The following is a 23,019-nucleotide window of genomic DNA, read 5'->3' on the forward strand; positions in this document are numbered from 1 at the left end:
CTTCGTCACCTTTGGATAGCTTATGTGGCCTACTTTGATCTCTATTAGTGACATTCTTTAGTTTTATTGGATTTATCTTGTCAAAAAAATTTGAAGGTACTGATTATGTTGCTATCGAAGCCCCTATATGTTTCTGATGTCTTTTTCTTTCTATCTTTTCTTCTCTCCCCTCTTCTTAATTTAATTTTTAGCATACCATTTTATAATCTAAAAGAGTTGTATGTATCGCGAGTTGCATATGTCATCTGCAACTCTTTTAATTGTGTTATTTTTCTAAATATTTTCTACACTTTTATTTCTCCCAAAAAAAAAATTTACTTGTGCTAAAGTCCAAAAAAAAGTTGCTAAGTCTTAACTCTTATCAAAAGGGAAATGACTAAAAGAATTTATAATTTAACAAGTGAGAATGGATTGAAATTGTATTTTGGATTCATTATTTGAAGAAAAAAAAATGATATTTAGAGAGTAAGTAAGAGTAGTTTGAGAAGTAATTATTCATACCTGATTTCAAAAAAGATAAAATATAAGGAAATTCTTAGTGTGATAAAATAAAAAAATATATATATTTTTCAATTTAGATGAAAATATTATTGAAAAATTGATACAATACTAATATAATTAACTATAAACTAAAAGGCAAAGGCATCAGTCTTTTACTATATATTGCACAGTACAATCCACAGTGAAAAGGCTGATGCTTTTTAATTATAGGTTTTTTTTCTTTTTAATTAATTTTTTTGTTTTATTTAGTTCGTTAATATTAATTTTTTTATATTTAGTTATCACACTCTCATGACACATATCCCAAGTTTGATGGGTTAACCTGGTTTGACGGATTAACCCAGTTGATTCAATTTTTTTTTTTTTAATTAGTTTTTTCTTTCAATTTAATCTTTTAATATCGATTTAATTGAAAACTAAATATCATGATTTGTTTTGTTTTGTTTTGTTTACTTTTTATTATATTATCGCGATCTCATGAGGGGATTTTACTATACCCCTTCGCAAAGCACTATTCATTGGAATAGAGCTTTGCTTTGTTTTTTCCTTTTCAATTAATCTTTTTTTTTAATTTTATTTTTTAATATTAAATTCTTTTCTATTTAGTTATCACACTTTTATAACACGGTCTTATAACCATATCCACATTTAAGGATTTTGGGTCTGGTGTTGCAGTCAGACCAAGGTTCTTGGGCCTGACGTTACAGTCAGACCCACTTAAACTTGGATCATACAAGTTTAATATTATTATTAATATTAAAAATTATATTAATTATATTATAAATACTATTATTTTTATATATCTAAATCCAAACAAAAGTCAACTCTAGATTCATATAGAAATTAGTAAAGAAAGTAACAAAGGAATTAGAAAAATAAGTAAAGATATTCTATAATTGATATGCTTTAATGCAAATCTTTTGTAGTTATAAGAATGATTATTCGGGAAAAAGAGGTAGTGCTTATGACTATATAATTGATTGAAATAGTCTTTTGATAAAAAAGAGAAAAAGCTAAAGGGCAATGGCAATGAGTAATGAACTCCTTTTCAGAGGGAACGACGTCGGTTTACTTTTCTCTTGGATTCCAAAGAGAGATGATTGGCTAATGATTCCTCGATCAATTGTTTTCAATGTCATGTCATCATGAGTTCCAAAAAGATTATTCAAGTTTTGTCTCTTACAAATTAATTACCCTAAACATAAGTAGCCGAAAGGAGTTTTTTTTTTAAATTAACATATTAAATTAAAAAGAATTATAGAATAATACTGTTAAAAAACTTCAGTGAAAAAACACACTTTTATTTTATTACAATTCTAAAATGTGATATTTATTAAATATTATTATTTATAAGTGTGATAATTACCAGCTAGTCTGCCGGTATAATTGATCGATTAACTGGATATAATTATTTTCCGTGAAATGCCACTAGCCCCCTGAAACAACACAGGCCCATAATTACTGCGAAAAAACTGATTAGACGACGGAAATAAGATATATGTATAGGGGTAAAAATGTCTTTCGGCACAATGAATCACGTGACTCCCGTTTGCTTATCCTCAATGATTAAATTAATTTTGGTTACATTTGTGAAAATACAAAGTTAAGATAAAACTCTTTTGAAATCCCTGATATGAGCCGGGTTTATACGTTAAAACTAGTAACTTGCTACAAGTAGTAACTGATTGAAACCAATGAGTGGAAAATAAAATTATTAAAATTTAAAATTATTCTGGTTGAGTTAACTTTGTTTATTATTTTTATTAAAATAATATTATTTTATGTTTTAAAATTAAAAATTTATCTAATTAAATTTGGATTGAATTTGATTGAATAAACTAAAGTTCTATTTAACATTATTGTCCAACCGTGTTTTTTAAAAAAATTAACGGTCAAATTAATTTTTTATATGTGGTTTTGTATTATTTGGATGTGCTAATATTAAAAATAAATTTTAAAAAATAAAAAATATATTATTTTAATGTATTTCTAAAAAAATTTTGAAAAACAATTTTTATCACATTCTCAAACAGGTCTTAAATTACTGAAAACTCAGCTAGATTAACCAATTTTATTTATTTAATTTCTTTTTTTTTTTGTTAAACTTAAAACTCAATTCTAGATGATAGGGTTTTTGAATCAACATGTAAAGCAGGATTGGATTGAACAACTATGATGCAAACACAAGATTAGCATCACAAATGGGAAACAAAACGGGCAAAATTCACCAACACAATCAATGGAGATAGTAAATTCTTGGTAGGACCACTCATGGGGGACCAATGGAAAAGAAGTTGAGTCCACCCTCACACCTCCAAGATAAAGGTTCAAATGGATATGATTCAGTCATTATCCATCACCTCTTAGATGCCCCCATTAATATGTAAGCTCAAATGAACAAGTAGAAGTAGCTAGAACGATATGCATAGGCATAGTTTCCATAATTAAATCCTTGGATATTCTAGACTCAAGTTTATAATAATTATAAGAAATTAAGTGATCCAACACATAATATATTTCCCGACTAAAATCTGATAAAAAAAAAGACTTGTGAGGCATGGAGTTGCATGGTGTTAAGAACTCAAGATTAAACTTATTTTTTATTAAAATTTAAATTATTTTTATTTCAAATTAATTTTTTTAATATTTTTAAATTAACAACCTTTAACACAATCTCATAAACATAATAATGAAATATGGATTAAGAAAGAAGCGAAGCCAACAAGAAAGCTTTAATCCTAAGATTAGGTTCGTCTTTCCCAATAACATCACCATTTTGATGAATATAATAGCATTTTTTTATTTTATTTTTTAATTTAATGTAGGTATCCGGATCAGTTTGCGCGTATCTCGACTAATCTCACGGGTCATAAAATTAACAACCATGTAAGTTTCCAGTAGTCATTACATGAGCAACCACGGGGCTCGATCCTGAGACCATAGAGAGAGCAAACATCTTGATCCCAAGCTCTTATCGTTATGACATCACTTAAATGGTTTTTTTTTTTTACATTTTTACTAATATAATGCTTACTACAACTTTTTTTTAATATTGTTTACAAAATACTAATTTTATATTTTATTTTATTTTGTACCCAGATATTTTTTACAGGAATGTCAGGTTGGGGTCAGTGACTAGTGGTCACACGCATACCACCATCTCTCTCTCTCTCTCTCTCTCTCTCTCTCTCTCTCTATATATATATATATATATATATATATATATATATATATAAAATATGATCAGTATATAGAAGTCTTTGATGTCTTTGCACAGCTTGTTTGCTTCTTGCACTTCTGTCTGAGATACCGCATTTGCCTGCATATGCATATGCAAAGGCAACCAAGTGAGTAGCCACCCCATTTTGTCAGACCAAAGTCAGCCAGTTACCTCTTTTTGTTTGTCTTCTTTCCCTTCTCAAGAACATGGCTTTAAATTCTCTTCTTCACCATCATGATGGCCTTCTCACATCTCTTCCTGTTTTCGGTTGTTAATCTTTTCTCTTATATTACAAGTTTGAAGAACAAACACTAAAAAGAAAGTCTTTGTTTGAGGTGGGTTTTTAGTTGGTTTAATTGGGTCATGGCTGTTTGCTGTGATCTTGAAGTAGATGTCAATGGTGAAGAGACTTTCATGGTGGACAAGGTAAAAGAAAATATAGTCTTTTTTGGTCTTTTTTTCATTTCTTTGTAACTCTGCCTCTTTAGAGCTTTAAAGTTTTATTTTGTGTACTTTGGTTAATCGTTTCCCTCAAATTATCCTGTTTAACTTAATTTAGCCTTTTGTGACTTTGATTAGTTTTTGTATTTACTCAATGTTGTTCACTTCGTATATGTGCTGATCTACTTTCAGTTTGCTTTGTGTTTGCTTTAGTGTATAATTCACAAATTCTAGAATCTTTTTCTCGTGGCTGTTAAATGTGGAAATTGAGTACTTTCAAGGTTTTTGCATGCATTGATTCTCTTGTGGTGATTTTCATTATCATCTGTTTGCTAGATTCCCTCAATGATTTCTATGGTTGTACTGCAACTTCTTTAAATTTACGGCTACATTACAGTGTTGTGGGACATGGTTTCTCATACTAGCTTCTTCTCTTCTATTTTGAGTACTTTGCTAAACACCATACTGTAGGGCTTTGTCTTCTGATTTCGTCCTATCATTTATTGCTATTGTTATGGTGGTTTAATGTTTCATACCTTTATTTGTTTGTATTCACTCCTTTTGAGAAGGACTTACAAGTGGCTTTCATGGCATTTAATATACTGTTTAATACCCTTGTTTGCTGGGTTGCTTGGCAGACATCTTTTCTCTTGATTTGCCCTTGGGCAATTTATTGTCTATAACGACCTCGCACCTTTCTTTTGCAGATTTTTAGCAGTATATGCCACTTTAATCTCCTTTTATGAGTCTTGCTAAATTCAATGAGTTCATTCTTTTGGTGGCTTTTTAAGGCACTGACATGGTCTGTGATGAAAGTAATTGACGCTCGTCTTTAATGCACATTTCCTTAGTCATGACTAGTTAGTTATCTAAACCTGATCGAATCCTTGCTACCTTTTCAATTCATTGAATTAATTAGCTTTCTCAGTGGTAAAAGCAAAGTTTTAGCTCATCTATTTTTCAGTTCCCGGTAAATTCTGCTACTCTAGTTAGTTCTTCTATGTTCTAGCTTGTCAATGTTTCTTGAATGAATTGGTACTAACTAGTTGTACATTGGTTCGTGTGTAAAGATTTGTATTCTCACTTTGGTTCCTTACAAATATTCGCAGAAGATCATCGGTTCATATTGTGGCAGACTAAGCAAATTATTTGGTAAACCAACAGGTAGCGCAAGAAATTTGAAAGTGATATTCAATGACTTTCCTGGTGGGGCTGAAAGTTTTGAACTCATGTCAAGGTTCTGCTACAATAATGGTAGAACTGCCATAACTCCTTCCAATATTTCTTTCCTACATTCGGCTGCACAGTTCATGGAAATGAACAATTCTGTATCTGGAACTCATAACTTACTGGAAGAGACCGGGAAATCACTTGAAGAGATGAATTACTGGACATGGTCTGAGCTTTTAATCGCTACAAAGAAATGCCAAGATTTACTTCCATTTCCTAATTCTACGGGTATCCTTGAAAAATGTGTGGATTCTCTTATTGGAAGGATCACTACTTCTGGTGAGCCTAGTCCGTGTCCATCTACTTCTTCTCCAGACAGCTCTGGAGTTCGGTTGTCATGTGACACTAGAAGCACTGAGAGTTTGAAGAATAGCTTCTCTCGAGCAACATGGTGGTTTGAGGATCTTTTGGTTTTGAGCACTAATTTGGTTGGAATGGTGTTCAAATCCATGGTCTCACAGAAGTTTGATCATGTTATCATTAGTAGATTTCTCTTTTATTACCAGAAATCAAAGTGCTATACTGGCACGTCTGATGAGAAGCGTAAAGTTGTTGAAACTGTCATAGATATGCTTTATATTCTTGATTGGAACTCTGTTTCATTCAAGAGTTTATTTGGGATTCTTCGAGTTGCTTTGAATTGTAACATAAGAAAATGTAGCAGGACCAAGTTGGAGAGTATGATAGGTTCTCAGATGGATCAAGCAACTCTAGATAATCTGCTAATTCCTTCTCCTTATGGGATGAATTACTTGTATAATGTGAATCTTGTTCTAAGGTTCTTGAAAGCTTTTCTGCATGGAGGAATCAGTCAGGTGTTCCCTATACAATTGAGAAAAGTTGCTAGCTTGATGGACTTTTATATAGCAGAAGTAGCCCCAGATCCTTGTCTAAAGCCTTCTAAGTTCATGGCCCTAGCCATGGCCCTGCCAGATTGTGCCAGAGAATTGTCCGATGGAATCTACCGTGCCACTGACATGTATCTAGAGGTAGTCCTTTGATCTCAAACATTTCATGTCATTTGAATTGCCAGTTCGATCTTCAGCTTATTGAATCCTGTATAGGTATATTTCTTTTGGGGATAACATGTGGCATCTTTTACTATGCTGTTGTTAAATGTCAATTTCACTCATGATCTTATGATATAAATTTCATATAGGTGCATACCGGATTATCAAAAGAAGAAAAGATGAAGATATGCTGCACATTGAATTACGAGAAGCTCTCAGCTGAAGCTTGCATTCACCTTTCTCAGAACAAAAATTTTCCATCAAAATGTGCAGTCCAAGCTCTCATGTCTCAGCAAGTCAAGCTCAAAAGCTTACTCAAGGCCACTGGCAAAACAAAATGCTATATTGATTCATCTTCTGGTGTTAGTGAAACTGGAAGCAAAGGAAAGAAAAATGAAACTAGTAAACAAATGGTGCTCTATGCTGGGAAACTTGACCTTCCAACTGATAATGATAAGCTTAGAGCACATCTGCAAGGAATGCAGTGGAGGGTGACGGAATTGGAGAGAGTTTGCATGAAAATGCAAGCACCGATGACAAAAATCATGAAGTCAAGGGTATCAAACCATAGGACTTCCAGATCCTTACCCAGGCTATGTTCGTGATAGGAATTTCTGCTCAATATTAAAATATGTAATATATATTTTCATTTGTATAGTAGCATGGGGTTCTCTTTTCTTTTTTGTGGTGTTTGCAGCATTTTTCTTCTTCTTTTCTGCAAAGTTAAAGGTGACCAAGTGTATTTTCTTCATGTGGGGGATTCGAGATCTTGGCTGTACAGTTCTACAGAAAAAAGGCAGAAAACTTTAATGGGTTTTGTTACGAGTAGTCTCTATATATTCTCTGTATTGTTGAGTGGAAAAAAAGTACGTAAAGGTTAAGTCCATTTCCCAGCCACCCTCACACCGCGACAAACTATAAAGCAAGTTGCCAAATGTGATCTGCAAGAGCATGGAGGGAAATTTTGCGGGGGGAACTCAAAAGCTAAGCTGCCTAAGCATGTTTCATGTTGGGCAATTTGAGCTGGGACTAGTCACTTGTGTGCTCCTTATGTTCTTCAAATTCAATGGCAAAAGAATTTTCCTTTCTGCCTCCTTTTTGGTCCCTTCTTGAGTTTCGCAAGTTTATGCCAAGCATCCTGGCGTAAAGGCAATGCTGTTGACACTGTATATCAGTGAAGATGTTTCATGTAAATATTGTTTAATCTCAAAAACATCAGCTTGTCTGGTGCGTTCAACAGTTAGTCAAACTGATAAAAACAAAAGTTAGTGATGGTTTAGGAAAATAACGTCAATTTATTAGTTTCCTGAGTCCCAAAAGCGTGAATTCTTTATGAGATGCAAGTGTCTGTTGACTCCAACTAGCATGTAGCCAAGAAAGAGAAGAAGACAAAAAAAATATAGCCGTATCATATGGCATCCAAATCGATTGGTATCCATTAGTTAACAAATCAGCCATGGGGCCGTGCGTAGGAGGTTGTTCTGATGTTCTGAAATCTGTTAAGCTCATGATGAAGCTTCGAAGAGTGCAAGCTGGCATGTAAAAAAAGCCAGTTGACAATAAAACACAGCCTATTATACTGAAAAAATCATCAATGATCTGCTTGTGATGAAAATTGGTGCATACTGCAACCTTTTTTAGCAAAAAGAAAAGATACGCTTTAATGCTGTCACTGCTTCTACAGCAAGTATGGCCCCAATGAAACAGTTGATAAGATCAAAATTCTTACCAGAAAAATTGGATACAATATGCTAGTCATCTATGTAAACCAAAAGAGTTAAATCCATGTGGTTGGCCTAAGGGATTGCTTGAATTGGGGGGTTAAGACCACTTCTTAAATTAATTTCCACCAAAACCAGGAGTAAATAATTCCATGTTTAATCAATGCAATCGGACTATGATTCAAGATTTGCTTTCAGCACACTTGCCAATGTATTCATAGAATTATCTGCTTCAAATGGTTCCAATTAATTAAACCTTCTTTATCAAAGAAATTTTAAAAAAGAATAGCCAATGAGCTTATAAATCAATTCGCACCAATGTCCTCATTTACCTTGTAACGCAAGTTTAATTTGACCTAGAAAATGTGAAAACACAAAGTCACATTGCATGTGTGTGTGCCGTAACAAATGAGAAACCACTCTATAATAGAATATTGTATAGAAGAAAGTAAAGTTGATTATGCAAGATGAGGTCTTTACGTGATCTTGGGCTTGCAGCTCTTAGGAGAAGATGGGTGAATATAGAACGTAGTAACAAGTACGATTAAACTCTATTTATTTTGCTGTATCCAAGAGAACATTATTGCCAGACACAGAAGCAAAAGCCTGGAACAATTTCCCTTAGACGCCACTCTTCTTTGCATTTCAAGGTGGGCACAGAGATTCTGCTTCAATACTCAACTGCTCGGTGCCATTTATGATCTCATGGAGAGTATTCCAATTTCAAGTGCTGTTTTCAATGCTGTTTAGATGCTGCCACCAGCCCCTACAAGTTAGAATAAGAACTCCCGAGGCCGTGGTCAACCATACCTCTTTCTCTCTAGGTCCTAGCTGAATATCCAGGGAGCAAGTTGTTTTCATGATTAAAATGTTTTATCGACCCAATCAAAGCATGTGATTGAACTCGATTGACATGACTAATATTCTTGGAAAAAACTCAAAAACAAAAACAAAAATTTGACCTTTTGATTGTTAATTTGTTCTACTTGAAAAAGAAAAATAACATATGATTTAGCACTCTGCTGAATCAGGACTTGTTAAAGAAAAATGCAGTAAAATGTTGTTTGTTGAGGAGAGACAGCATCGAGTAATAAATTTAATTTTTATAAAATTCAGCCTAGATCGAGTAATAGATTATCCAGGTTTTATAAATAGATTTGTTAGAAGAAACCGAAATGATTTTAAGATCATAGCATATGAGATAAATTAGGCCCAAGAACTTGCAACTTTGTCCATGCAAATTAAGCCCACAGAAACTAACACTTTCTCGATTTTTCTCAAACAAAGGTCCAATAAGCTTTGGGCAACTCCAAACAAACCCCACAATGCAAGCATCTATTTGTTCCATTTATTTTCCACCTTAAAGCTTTTCTTTCTACAAGAGGATAAAAAAAAACTAATAATTCTACTAAATAATAAATATGTAAGTTAAAGCTTGAAGACTCCACTTTCCTTAGTTCATTATTCAAGTAGATTTTCAATCCATTATTCGTTAAATTTCTGAAAAATATTTAATTGATTTATATACTAAATAAAATGGTTTGAATTTTAAATAGTTAATTGGTATTTTTCGACCTACGTATTTGTTATTAAGTAGGATTTTAGTCCTGCATTTTGTATTATTGGCTTTACAACTAAAAGTAGAAAAAAAAAACCAAACAAAATGGATAGATTTTTAATTGGTGAAGTGAAAACCACGTGTCCAAAAGTTGCTTGCAATTTGATGTTAATTTAATATTCTTCTAGCAAATTGACTGGTTACACATGGTATTATTATATTCAAGTGGATATATATTTATTATTAATAAAATTTTAATTTATTTTTAATATTAATATAATATTATATTAATAAATTTAGAGTAAAGATAAAGTTCATAGAATAAAAATATTTTGTAAAAGAAATTATAAAGTTCTTCTAATTATGAGATTTATATGCATCAAAATATTGTTTCTAAAATGTCATGGTCGATACTCTCTCAAATACTGGATATCCATTAGAGCCGTAAGAACTAGTATATATTATGTTTTTTTTTATGAAAGGAAATGATTGTTCTCATAAGTTAAGGTATAAGAGATACCTAAAACTAATATGTAAGTTCTTATTATAAGACATGAACACTGAACTGACTTGCATAAAAATTTTATATAGAGAAATCATTTATGTCTATGAAAAGGTTCATATGACGGTTGTATAAGTAATCCATAGACTTGAGATCACTAAATCATCCTATATAGAGAATGTTATACTTTGATCATGTTATATGTTATCTTAATAGAGATAATGAAAATGCAGATATTAGGTATAACATGAACTATAAGAAGATACTTGAGTGATCAAGAGAAAATTCATCACCCTAAGTGAATTAGAAAAAATATTTCATATGTTCTTAAATAGTATTAATTGGAAAATCATTGGTCAAGGTGAAATGAGATTTGAAAAGAGTTTCAAATCTCATCCAAATAATTAATGACTATTATGTAGAGAAAAAACATGATTTAACATGACAAATATACTCCATGTTTTAATGTTAAATCAAAACATTATTGATGAAATGATATTAATTATACTGAGGAATTTATGATTGAAATGTTAAGTTAAAACAATGATGATTTTTCTAATATTTAAGGAATCACGACATGTTGTTAAATGATGCACCTGATCTTCAAATATAAATTAATCAATTTTTTACTTGATAATAAATTAAATTATTTAGTTTATTTAATTTTATTTAATTATAATTATAATTTATATTTAGGTCAACATATTATGAACCTAATGGGTCACATACATTAAGAACCATTAGTCAAAAATTAAACTGAGATGATTTAATCAAGTATCTTGATTAAAATATATTTTAGAAATTAAGAACTAAAATATAATTAATACATGGATTATATTTATAAACCTAGAAAAATCAAGTAAAGACTTGATTGAGTTAATTTTTAAAATTATCCAAAATTAATATATGGATATTATTCAGGGGCAAATTGATATGTTGTCAATTTATAGGGTTTTTTAGATTTTTTTATAAATAGTAAATTGTGCCTCTTATTTTTTTGAGGTTGTCTGATAGATAAAAAAATCACGTGAACAAAAAATTAAAGTTAACACTTTATGCATAGCAATTTCACTTTTCTAAATAGAGATTTAGGATATTTCCGACTAATAGCTTGTGTGGATTTTCATTGGAGATCGGATAATTGGATGTGGTTTACGATAACCCTGTCTTTAAAAAATTATTCAAAGCTGAAAAATATCAAATCTTTAGGTAATAAATCCCTAAATAACTCTAAATCTGTTTAACAGGATCCTAGGGACTCACATATAATTTTGTGTCATAATTTCCACTGCATATATGATATTCGGGAAATCCAATAATCGTAGCCATTGTTAAACAATTAAAGTTGTTGATTGTTTATTTTAATTGTTATTTATATTAATTTTAAATAATTTTTATGTGTAAAAATTATTTTTTAAAAAAATGTTTTCTTCCATAATTTTTTTTTTAAATAACTACTATTATGCCAAATCTGACCGGATCATTTAAATCTGGGCAGAATATAGTATGCTTGCCAGAATACATCTTTGTTTTTTTTTTTTAAAAAAAAAAAAGTTTTAGGTGGCTGCTACAACAACCAGCAGCGGTGTCAACGTGGATGGCACTCTGACTGTGCTACGATGAATGTACGGCAATCACAAGATCTAAGGTTGTAAAGGACCTTCACAACCAGAAAAATATCAATTTTACTGCTGAAGATATTCTTATCCTCTCATATGGGCCTGAAGGCCTGGCCCAGTAAATGCAAATCCCAATCTAACTGAACCAGTGACCTAAAACTGCCCAGTTTTTATGGAGTTAAGGTCTAAGTACAGCTTATTTATATAAGCCCACAATTAATCTGCCCCACAACAAAGATATCCTATGGAAATTAATGGCCCTCTTTCTGACATCGTAGCCTAGCAAGATTTATTTTACATGGAAACCTACATTTTTTTTTTTACAATGAGACTTTTAAGAACCCTAACCCTATTTTTCTCGGTTTCTCGTTAAGGAAAAAATAGATGGCCTGAGTCAACAAAAAGTAACATTGTGAACGAGGTCGTTTGTTGGAGGTGTTTTTGTAGTTAGCTCTAAAAAGCAAAAACAAAAAAAATATGTTCACATCTCTTCAATATAATCTTGTTCAAAATAGCGGTCCAATTTCGGTCCAGACCTGGAAAATATTTGAGATATTGGATTATCGGGTTAGCCCATAAAATATTAAGTAAACTCAAATTAATTATTTTTATTAAAATAATATTTTTCATTCAATAAAAAAAATAACCTAGTTAAGTTTGACTAAGATTTGGAGTTGTTAAAAAACTAATCGAATTTTTTATTAAATCAATTTTTTTTTTATTTAACTCAAGTTGAGTTAGGTTTTTGGTTACGAGTTTCTCTGTTTAATAACTATATTAATTGATAGATCTTTTCTAGTTATTAATTGATTGTGTATTCGGAATTTCGGATTGCTTTGTGAAACGAAGTAAAGTTTTAGCGTCAATAACTGCAATTCTTCATTTACAATATCATAATAAGGCAATCTCTCACAATGTCGAGGATATTTGAGAATTTAGTTATAGTTGTTATTTAAAATATATTTTATTTGGTAATGTATTAAAATAAATTTTTTATTTTTTAAAAATAAAATTTTTTAAAAACACTTTTAAAATACACAAATAAACATACTTATGATGTCCCCCATAAAAAATGCTCATGTAATCTTATCTATGTTTATTTCCCGAAAAAATAGTTTATGGGAAATTATTTTCCAAACTTTTCTGTATTTGTTTGCCATTAAGAAAGTTGGTCAACGAAAAACACTTTCCAGTCAAAGAAAAATTTTGCTTAATTTCCAGAAAAAGTGTTTTCCTGAAAAATTTGGGCTGAAAACACTTTCCGGAAGTTGTGAAAAATTTAGAAATGTCATATTATTTGCTGATTATATCAAATTTGGTCCTCAAACTTTTGATTGCTATATATATTTTTTGTTTTGAAAATTTATTTTTCAATTTCATCTCTTAAAATTTAATTTTTATATTAACTTTGGTCCTCATTTTTATAATTGTTATTTGTTTTTCCCTTATCATTTTTTTATTGAAATTTTTTATCTATCAAATTTGATCCTTATTCTTTTGATTGTTACTTATTTTATTTAAAATAATTTATGAAATTTTAATTATTATTATTTTAATTTCTTCATCTTTCAATTTTTTTTTTAGATTTTATCTCTATTATTTTGATTATTATTTATTTTATTTGAGATAATTTATGAAATTATTTTTTTTTTAATTTCACTCTCATTCAAATTTTTAATTTGTAAGATTTATTCCTCATTATTTTAATAAACTTGAGAAAAATAAAACATTAATAAAATATTTTTTAGCTCATTTTCCATGACATAACCAAACACTGGAAAGTGTTTTCCAACTTATTTTTCATTACACTACCAAACATCAGAAAATAATTCACTTTCCAAAATGAAATTACTTTCCAGCAAACAAACAGGGCAATCTCTTTCCTTTCCTTTTTCTTTTTTATTTTGTTGGGATCCTCTCACGATGGCAACACATATTACTATTGAGAAAACGCCGGAGTGTCATCGTAGTATTATTTTCTTATTTATTTTTGCATTTCAAAAGCGCTTTTAAAAAAATTAAATTTTTTTATTTTTTTCTTCGCTTCAAATTAATAATTTTTTGATATTTTTATATCATTTTAATGTGCTGATGTTAAGTATGATTTTTTAAAAATAAAAAAAACATTTTATTTTAATATGTTTTGGAATGAAAAGCACTTTGAAAAACAACCGCAACCACACTTCCAACGAAAGAGATATGAAGTAGGTACTTTTTTTTTTCTTTCCTTTCATTTTTCACACTTCCATGTTTTAATGTTAAATCAAAACATTATTGATGAAATGATATTAATTATGCTGAGAAATTTATCATTGAAAGGTTAAGTCAAATCACTGATGATTTTTCTAATATTTAGGGGATCATGACATGTTGTTAAATGATGCACCTGATCTTCAAATATAAATTAATCAATTTTTTACTTGATAATAAATTAAATTATTTAGATTATTTAATTCTATTTAATTATAATTATAATTTATATTTATATTTATATTTAGGTCAACATATTAGGAATCTAATGGGTCACACACATTAAGAACCATTAGAAAAAAAAAATTAAATTGGGATGATTTAATCAAGTATGACTTGATTAAAATATATTTTAGAAATTAAGAACTAGAATATAATTAATACATAGATTATATTTGTAGACCTAGAAAAATCAAGTAAGGACTTGATTGAGTTAATTTTTAAAATTATCTAGAATTAATATATGGATATTATTTAGGGGCAAATTGATATGTTGTCAATTTATAGGGTTTTTTAGATTTTTTTATAAATAGTAAGTTGTGCCTCTTATTTTTTTAAGGTTATCTAATAGATAGAAAAATCATGTGAACACAAAATTAGAGTCAGCACTTTAGACATAACAATTGCACTCTTCTAAATAGAAATTTAGGAGATTTTTCACTAGTAGTTTGTGTGGATTTCAATTGGAGGTCGGATAATTGGATGTGGTTTGCAATAACCCTACCTTTAAAAAATTATTCAAAGCCGAAGAAGATCAAAATTTTAGATAATAAATCCTGAAATAATTCTAGATCTGTTTAACAGGATCCTAGGGACTCCCGAATAATTTTGTTTCATAATTTCCACTGCATGTATGATATTCGAGAAACCCAATAATCGTATCAAAGTCATCGTTAAACAATTAAAGTTGTTGATTACTTGTTTTAATTGTTATTTATATTAATTTAAAAAAAAATTATGTGTAAAATATAATTTTTAAACAAATATTTTCTTTTATGATTTTTTTTTTTAAAAAAATAATTACTACTTTGACCAAATCTGACCGGATTATTTAAATCTGGCCAGAATATAGTATGCTTGCCAGAATCATCATTGATTTTATTATTTTTTTTTAAAAAAAAGTTTTAAGTGGCTGCTACAACAACCAGTAGCGGTGTCAACGTGGATGACACTCTGGTTGTGCTACGATGAACGTACGACAATCACAAGATCTAAGGTTGTAAAGGACCTTCACAACCAGAAAAATATAGTTGTTTTTTAAAATATATTTTATTTGGTAATGTATTAAAATATTTTTTTTATTTTTAAAAAATAAAAAAATAAAAATTTTTAAAAACACTTTTAAAATACACAAATAAACATACTTATGATGTCTCCAATAGAAAATGCTCATGTAATATTATCTATGTTTGTTTCCTAAAAAATAGTTTCTGGGAAATCATTTTCCAAACTTTCCTGTGTTTGTTTGCCATTAAAAGTTGGTCAATAAAAAACACTTTCCAATTAAAGGAAAATTTGGCTTAGTTTCCAGAAAAGTGTTTTCCTGAAAAATTTGGGCTGAAAACACTTTCTGGAAGTTGTGAAAAATTTAGAAACGTCATATTATTTGCTGATTATATCAAATTTGGTTCTCAAACTTTTGATTGCTATATATATTTTTTGTTTTGAATATTTATTTTTCAATTTCATCTCTTAAAATTTAATTTTTATATTAACTTTGGTCCTCATTTTTATAATTGTTATTTGTTTTTCTCTTTATTTTTTATTGAAATTTTTTATCTATCAAATTTGATCCTTATTCTTTTGATTGTTACTTATTTTATTTGAAATAATTTACGAAATGTTAATTATTATTATTTTAATTTCTTCATCTTTTATTTTTTTATTTTTTAGATTTTATCTCTATTATTTTGATTATTATTTGTTTTATTTGAGATAATTTATGAAATTATATTTTTTTTCAATTTCATTCTCATTCAACTTTTTAATTTGTAAGATTTGTTCCTTATTATTTTAATAAACTTGAGAAAAATAAAACATTAATAAGTTATTTTCCAGCTCATTTTCCATAACATAACCAAACACTACTAAACATCAGAAAATAATTCACTTTCCAAAATAAAATTACTTTCCAGCAAACAAACGGGACAAATTTTTTCCTTTCCTTTTTCTTTTTTATTTTGTTGGGATCCTCTCACGATGGCATCATATATTACTGTTGAGAAAACGTCAGAGAATCATCGTAGTATTATTTTCTTATTTATTTTGCGTTTCAAAAGCGCTTTTAAAAAAAATTGATTTTTTTTTATTTTTTTCTTTGCTTCAAATTAATATTTTTTTGGTGTTTTTATATCATTTTAATGCGCTGATATTAAATATGATTTTTTAAAAATAAAAAATATTTTATTTTAATATGTTTTGGAATGAAAAGTACTTTAAAAAACAACCGCAATCACACTTCCAACGAAAGAGACATGAAGCAGGTACTTTTTTTTTTCTTTCCTTTCATTTTTCATTTTACTTTTTTTATCATTTAAATTATTACAATCTTAAATAAATATCTTGATATTTGCTTTATTCTTAATTTTATAAGCTTTTATTTTTGTTATCATATAATTAAATAAAAAGTAGTTAAAAAAAATTATTAAATTTAGTGGAGTCCATGAACCAGGTTAAGCCGCGAAACTTAGATCAATCCAATATATTATTATCTTAATATTAAAAAAAAACATGATCTTAAAAAAAAATAAAGTTAATCCACGTTCATATCGATCATCAGGGTAATCTTTGAATTCGTCAAGTTAACTAAGTTATGTCACAGAAAAAAATATATTTAAAAAAACAAAGTTATTAAACCTAAAAAAACCCATAATCTAGACTGTGGGTTTGGCCGGCTAAGCCGCGAAACCTATATTAATCTAATATGTCATTGTTTCAATTTTAAAAAATAATTATTGTCTTGAAAAACAAATAGAGTCAAATCATATTTTTATTAATTTTTTAAGTTATTTTTTAACATGTGAAATTTACTAGATTATATTAAAATAATTCATATATAATTTAATTCAAAATTCAAACTAAAAAAAAGAAGAGAAATTTCAAGATCTACCAACTGCTTAGATTTAAGAGCAATGCCAACAAAATTCCTCCAGCATTGTACCTTTTTTTTTACATTCAAAGGTATAAACCGGAGCTGGAAGATAAGGCGTTTTAATTCAAGGGAAAAAAAGAAGAAGTATTTTCAACTTTCAAAGATCATTGTCCCAACCTTAGATGCCAAGAGTAGATTCTACGCCGGGAATATCCCATTAAAAAATCCGAATCCTCCAAAGGGCTAATCGGTCTAAAAACTTAAATTACACACGTGGCAACATACACATTCCTCTAGAGTCTAGACTATAGACTATAGACTAAAGAAAAGAACCCCATTTCTTCAAGGTATTAAATTCTAATCCAATTACTAATTTCTTAATTTATTATATTTACATTTCATTAGCCAAGTTATAAAGGTAATTTAAATTTAAATTTAAACTGTGATATAAATATAATGATGGTATAAAAGATGTTTTTAATAGATGTTTGATCTGCCATACATTCTAAAAATAGTAATATTTGTATTTAATTATAAATATATTTTGGATTAGTTTATATGTTAAATGAGATTAATTTGCATCTCTTATATCAATTTAGTATATTTAAAAGAATATGATAAACTTTTTTAACCAATTATCTCAACATTTGAAATAAAAAAAAATAGCAAAAAATCTTAAATTAATAAACTAACCATTTAAGATTAAAATAATAGCATATAAGAAAAGTAAAATCTATAAAGAAATATAATGTCAAACTCACCCTTCCAATTGGTTGACATTTCCCCACTCTTTTCCACTAAAAATATGTCATGTAATAGAAGGGCAGCAAGTGATTTGGGCAATGCACATTTTGGCTTTTTTTTATATAGTTTTATAGAGAATACTTTTTATTAAAAAAATATTTTATAATTATTGAAACAAGTTAAAAAATATTAAAATAATATAATCATATTTTATATATATTGAAAGCTAAAACAATCATAAACACGATAAAGTTATAATCAAAATATTATCTATTTAATTTTTTATAAAAAAATATTTTAAATCAAATTTTCATCAATAACTTATTATTAATATTATCATTTTCATATTAGATATATAATAATTAAAAAATAATTATTAAAAATCAAATAACATTATAGTATTATTTAATAATCATGTTAAAACTAAAAACCAAGTGAATGAACATGGTAAAAAAAAATTGAGTGTCCAAAAAGCTAAAAAAACAAAAAAGAAAGACAGGCTAGGGATAATGTTTGGCCTCTTAGTAGTAGGCCAGACCTATGTGTCAGGTCTTTGCTTCTTTTTTTTTTTCTTTTTTTTTAAGAAAAATGATTGACATTTCATTTACCTTTTATTTTTTAAAAATAAAATAAAATAGATCATGCATTAGACAATGTGTCATAGGCTTGTCCAATTTTCAGTAGCCAAAGTAGAGGGATCTAGGAGAATGGCAAGCTTGTGTTTTTTTACCAAGAAATCCATTTCCAACTAATTTTTTACTTGAAAAAAGTTGAGAAATATTCATCAAATCTCAATAAACTAATATGTGCCTTTCAAGTAGCAACAAAAAAAGTAGTTAACAATCAAATTGAGACTACAAATCTTTTTAAACACTACTATATTTATTTTTTCCAGTAAGATAAAAGTAAAAAATCATTAGCATTAAATATTTGGATGTTCACTGTTCCCTGTTCATATCATCTAAAAGATTGACAGTGAAGCTCAATCACAAAACCCAGATCTTTTAGATGTTTTTAGGTAATATCAATAATTCTCGTAGTAATATCTTTATATCAGCATACAAAATGGGTGATTTAATTAAATATGATAGGGTTCAATGTGTTGTAATTTAAGCGCGATATTCTAGTTTTAAAGTACCGATGATGATTACGTGAAAAAATTCCTGAAGAAAGCACCTTAGAGAAATACCTGGCAAGATCCTGCTCTTGGCTTCGTACATTTTTGTGGGTAAAAAACTAGCGAGTAAGAAATTTCTGATCTGCCAATATACAGAAATGCAAGCAAAGCACTTCAAAAATCCGCAGAATTTGATATAATGGTAGTAACATGTTACAAGAGAGGAGACTCTATCAGCAGACAGCAATAACATGAAAATTAGGATGTTCTGGAGCAAAAGCAATTTGGTGGTAGTTAACTTATTGACTGGAACATGAAGAATCAGGACAACAGCCTGTTTATTTCTTCGTCAGGAACGCCTAGTCCACTTTCTTACATAAGCAAACAGAGCTGAGCAGCTGAAATGCACTCAAAATAAGAAAACGGATATATAATAATCTGCCTCCTACATCGTTTTTCAATATATTCTTCATTGTAATCTGAATCAAATATACAATACTCTCCATCCACAATACAGGAGGGTACTTGCTGCTGCAAAAACTCCGCCGGACATGGAGTTATAGCCTCTTTACATGGCTTAATTTTCTATGCAGCATATGTTATTTGTACTTGCAGACTACAACATGGAAAACCTGTTACTTATCTCTCAAAGGGTAGAATAGGCTCTGTGATTACTGACAGGACACGTTTCCTAGTGAGCTCATCTGGTGAAGTATGCGCATCTCCGTTGTGATAAGTGCAATGGGATTGTCGTGCAAGGTTAATAGCTGTTTCGACAAAAGGTTTTGCAAACAGAGAGCCACCAAGCTTTTCTTTGTTCATCTTTTTCCAGGTTTCGTCGATCAAATTCATTACGGATTCAGTAGCAAGTTCCTCAGAAATGCCTTTTGTACGCATGTAGCATGATACAGAATTCGCGGTTTCACCTCTCGCTATCTCAGCCTGGATAAGCAAACGGGAATGTTAATATGCGGGAACGGATAGCTACAGGCCTGTACATTTAGGCATATGAAGAACTTACCGATGCTGAAGCCAAGTCGTTGCAAAGACGAAAGATGTGGGAAGGCCTACTGATGATATCATGATACTTTTGTAAGTTATCAATTTCCTCTTTCTTGATGTTTTGAACAACGGCAAAGTAGGCAAAAACTAGTTGAAGAGGCCCTGAGGATGATTTCCATGCATTTCCGAAATATTCATCAAATGTTGGTGTGGACTTATTGTACAACCATTTTGCTTCTTGTAGGAATGCATTGCATAAATCTGCCCACTGTAGGAACGAAGACATCACAACAGAAATCGGTTAGCAATAGAAAATTGCAAGCCTGCTATGTTTTCTGCAAATAATGATGAAATTTATACTGTACCGCTTTTGTTAGGTATGGAAGAATGTTTTCCCCCTTGTCCTTCAGATTATCATAAGCTATCTCATTGATAGTGTTATAGAGAGCTAGGAAGCAGAGCTTCATATAATCCGGAAGATCATCGATGGCATTAACATCCCATCTGAAACAACCAGGAATAGTGCGGGAAATAAAATGATTAGCATCGTAACAACATGATGAACCGAAATGGTGAGGGGTTAATTCTTTCTCGGTACAAACCTCTCAACAGCATCTGTAAATAGCTCCAACTCATCCAGAGTACCATAAACATCATAGATATCGTCAATGATTGTTACAAACGAAAACATTTTTGCTACGGAATTACGGCAATCACTGTATTGAGGTTCAAACGCAACTCCAACTGCCCAGTAAAAGCTTTCAATTAACCTGTCTCTAGCAAAATGCAACTTTGTTGCAAGACCCACACGCCTCCACCACCTGAGTGCCACAGCAGGAGCAAAGTTATTTTCCATGGACAGAAATCTAATTGACCTGCTTTCTAGACCTTGGTAAGAACATGAAATTTTGTTCTTGGACTGACCTTGATGTCTCGCGAAGATCTCTTTGGTATACTGATTGAATCATGTTGTAGTCCAATATAGCAAGTTCTAGCAGTACTTGATCTGCATCTTCCTTTTTACGGTATGCTTCAATACTCCAAACAGCTTCTAGTCTTTGCGTCCTTCGATGCAATGGAAGCTCCAATGCATGATTCACCTGTTCGGCCAGGTCTTTTCCAATCTTTTCTTCGCTGAGCTCTTTTAGATGTGATATTGCAAACACCTTGGCCTCATCCAAGATATTTTCTCCTTCTAAGGCAAGAAATGAAGCTTCATATAGGCTTAGTATTGCCTTGATGTCCTCCTTAAGGTTTTTCAAGAAATTGCCATTTTGATCCTTGAATCCGCTGAACGCTTCTGTTGATGGCAAGGGCATACTGCATGAATATACTTCATAGATAAGGATATATTAAATGATTGAGGTAAGTAACTAAATACCTTGAGAGACCTCAAAGCCATGCTGTCTGAGAAGCCTGAAGCTAAGAGCAGTAGCATGAAGGCTAGTTTTTGTAACAGCATCAAATCCTCCTGAAGAAACAAATCTATCAAGGGCTCTCCTTATGTCACTCTCGAACCGGTAACCTAATCCTAACCTTTGGACATTATCTATCAGTTCAAGCAGAGTCAAAAACTCTGCCTTTTCATTGTTAATCTCTCTTCTCACCTCAGCCTCCAGCTTTTTGGCCTTGTCTTTGTATACTTCAATCTACAAGATGACATTATGGAAAGTTAGAAATTGGAGATTGATTGATGACTACAGAGCTTCTTCCTTTTCTCTTCTACACAACCCTCTTCATTTTAATTTTGACATATGCCAGGTTAATCTGAATTGACCAGCCAGGCTGATTTTCACAAAAATGGGCGATGGAACCAGCGCCATCATATGCAGGCCACGCATGATCCATATGGAGCAGTAGCTGTAAGTGTGACTCACTTAGCCACAATCAAACGAAGAGTCGGATCCACTTTGAAGATCTAGAGATATATTAAGAAATCCAGGAATCTTGGATTGACAAATTCAAATGAGATCGCTAAGTAGAAAGTATTTTTTTTATAGTATCATCTTACTATATTTAAAAATTAAAGGACTGTGTTGGTTTATCTCAGTAAGGTCACCTTTAAGTTTTAACAAGAATGAAACTTAAAAAAAAAAAAAGAGCAAAGAGTCACAAGATATATGTACTGAAAGACCAGTTTTCTAGACAGAATTTATAATTAGCTAAGCAAACTACTAAGCCAAAATAAAATACAAGTAATCTCGTTAATAAACTCGACTAGGTCCGATGGCCGATCCAGTGAACTCACAGCCTAGAGCCTAGCTTAGATTAGATTTTAATTTAAACTGAAAAAAAATAACCCAACAAGTTAATTGGTGATCTGATTCAAACCTAGTTCAAGAGTTGTTTTTTTCAAGAAAAAAAAATAAAATAACATTGTTTTGATGAGAATGATTAACCATGATTGACCTGATAACTTGTGGGTCAACTCAATATATAACCTAATAATCCGAGTTTTTTTTCAAGTAAGAGTTCAGGCGGGGTCTGAAAACTATGGTATTTCAAATCCTATTACACTAAATGAAAGAAATGGAGGATCAGGCTGATCCAAAGAACTTCTAAATGAAAAAAAATACTAGACAAAGAGAAGGGCCGGGAGTTTTCCTGCAGATTTTACGTACGTACCGATTCGTCAGTGTCCGAAGACAGCAAATAATCATAATCCCAGCTATTTGGTTCATAATTGGCAGACCTTCTGGTTTCTGTTTCTGTTTCTGTGAAGCTGACGTTTTCTGTGCTTACAGAACATCTGAGTTTCAAAGTTAAGGGAGTGGCCTGGATGACTTTAGGCAAGGGATTTCTGAACAATTTGTGTGTCAGTGAGATTGGACGGTGCAAGCACAATAATTCAGTTGCCATGCCTCTAGTAATGGAAACTGCAGCAGGATTTTTTCTCTCTTTGCTTCTCAATGTTTCAAATTGCCACTACAAGAAACGTAAACTCATTTATAGAACCTACAATTTCCAGGTCTTGCTCTAATCGGATACAAAGATTGGTTAGATTTTTTTTCTG

At 30.4% G+C, this 23,019-nt stretch overlaps 2 protein-coding genes across 2 annotated transcripts; one reads left to right on the forward strand and one right to left on the reverse strand.

Annotated features, from left to right (window-relative positions):
* The first annotated feature begins 3,734 nt into the window (after window positions 1–3,734).
* Window positions 3,735–7,224, forward strand: LOC133670615 (BTB/POZ domain-containing protein At3g22104-like). Its single transcript, XM_062091152.1, has 3 exons — window positions 3,735–4,147; window positions 5,272–6,381; window positions 6,552–7,224. Exons 1-3 carry the CDS (start codon window positions 4,085–4,087, stop codon window positions 7,005–7,007), a joined length of 1,629 nt encoding a protein of 542 aa, XP_061947136.1. The 5' UTR covers window positions 3,735–4,084; the 3' UTR covers window positions 7,008–7,224.
* A 12,184-nt stretch (window positions 7,225–19,408) lies between these two features.
* LOC133671290 (isoprene synthase, chloroplastic) lies at window positions 19,409–22,948 on the reverse strand. Its single transcript, XM_062092018.1, has 7 exons — window positions 22,632–22,948; window positions 21,388–21,655; window positions 20,931–21,306; window positions 20,609–20,827; window positions 20,372–20,510; window positions 20,026–20,274; window positions 19,409–19,946 (listed from the first exon to the last, which is right to left on the reverse strand). Exons 1-7 carry the CDS (start codon window positions 22,863–22,865, stop codon window positions 19,644–19,646), a joined length of 1,788 nt encoding a protein of 595 aa, XP_061948002.1. The 5' UTR covers window positions 22,866–22,948; the 3' UTR covers window positions 19,409–19,643.
* Between the last annotated feature and the right edge of the window lie 71 nt (window positions 22,949–23,019).

This window comes from Populus nigra, chromosome 13 (genome assembly GCF_951802175.1).
Source record: "Populus nigra chromosome 13, ddPopNigr1.1, whole genome shotgun sequence".
Taxonomy (NCBI): domain Eukaryota; kingdom Viridiplantae; phylum Streptophyta; class Magnoliopsida; order Malpighiales; family Salicaceae; genus Populus; species Populus nigra.

What these genes read in the sequence shown, in the direction of transcription:
- LOC133671290 (XM_062092018.1), bottom strand. Translation starts at nt 22,865, where the DNA reads ATGGCAACTGAATTATTGTGCTTGCACCGTCCAATCTCACTGACACAC. An exon ending in CTTCGGACACTGACGAATCG is followed by an intron (nt 21,656 to 22,631) that starts GTACGTACGTAA and finishes GTCATCTTGTAG; the next exon opens with ATTGAAGTATACAAAGACAA. An exon ending in TGGCTTTGAGGTCTCTCAAG is followed by an intron (nt 21,307 to 21,387) that starts GTATTTAGTTAC and finishes TGCCATCAACAG; the next exon opens with AAGCGTTCAGCGGATTCAAG.
- LOC133670615 (XM_062091152.1), top strand. Translation starts at nt 4,085, where the DNA reads ATGGCTGTTTGCTGTGATCTTGAAGTAGATGTCAATGGTGAAGAGACT. An exon ending in AGACTTTCATGGTGGACAAG is followed by an intron (nt 4,148 to 5,271) that starts GTAAAAGAAAAT and finishes AAATATTCGCAG; the next exon opens with AAGATCATCGGTTCATATTG. An exon ending in CCACTGACATGTATCTAGAG is followed by an intron (nt 6,382 to 6,551) that starts GTAGTCCTTTGA and finishes AATTTCATATAG; the next exon opens with GTGCATACCGGATTATCAAA.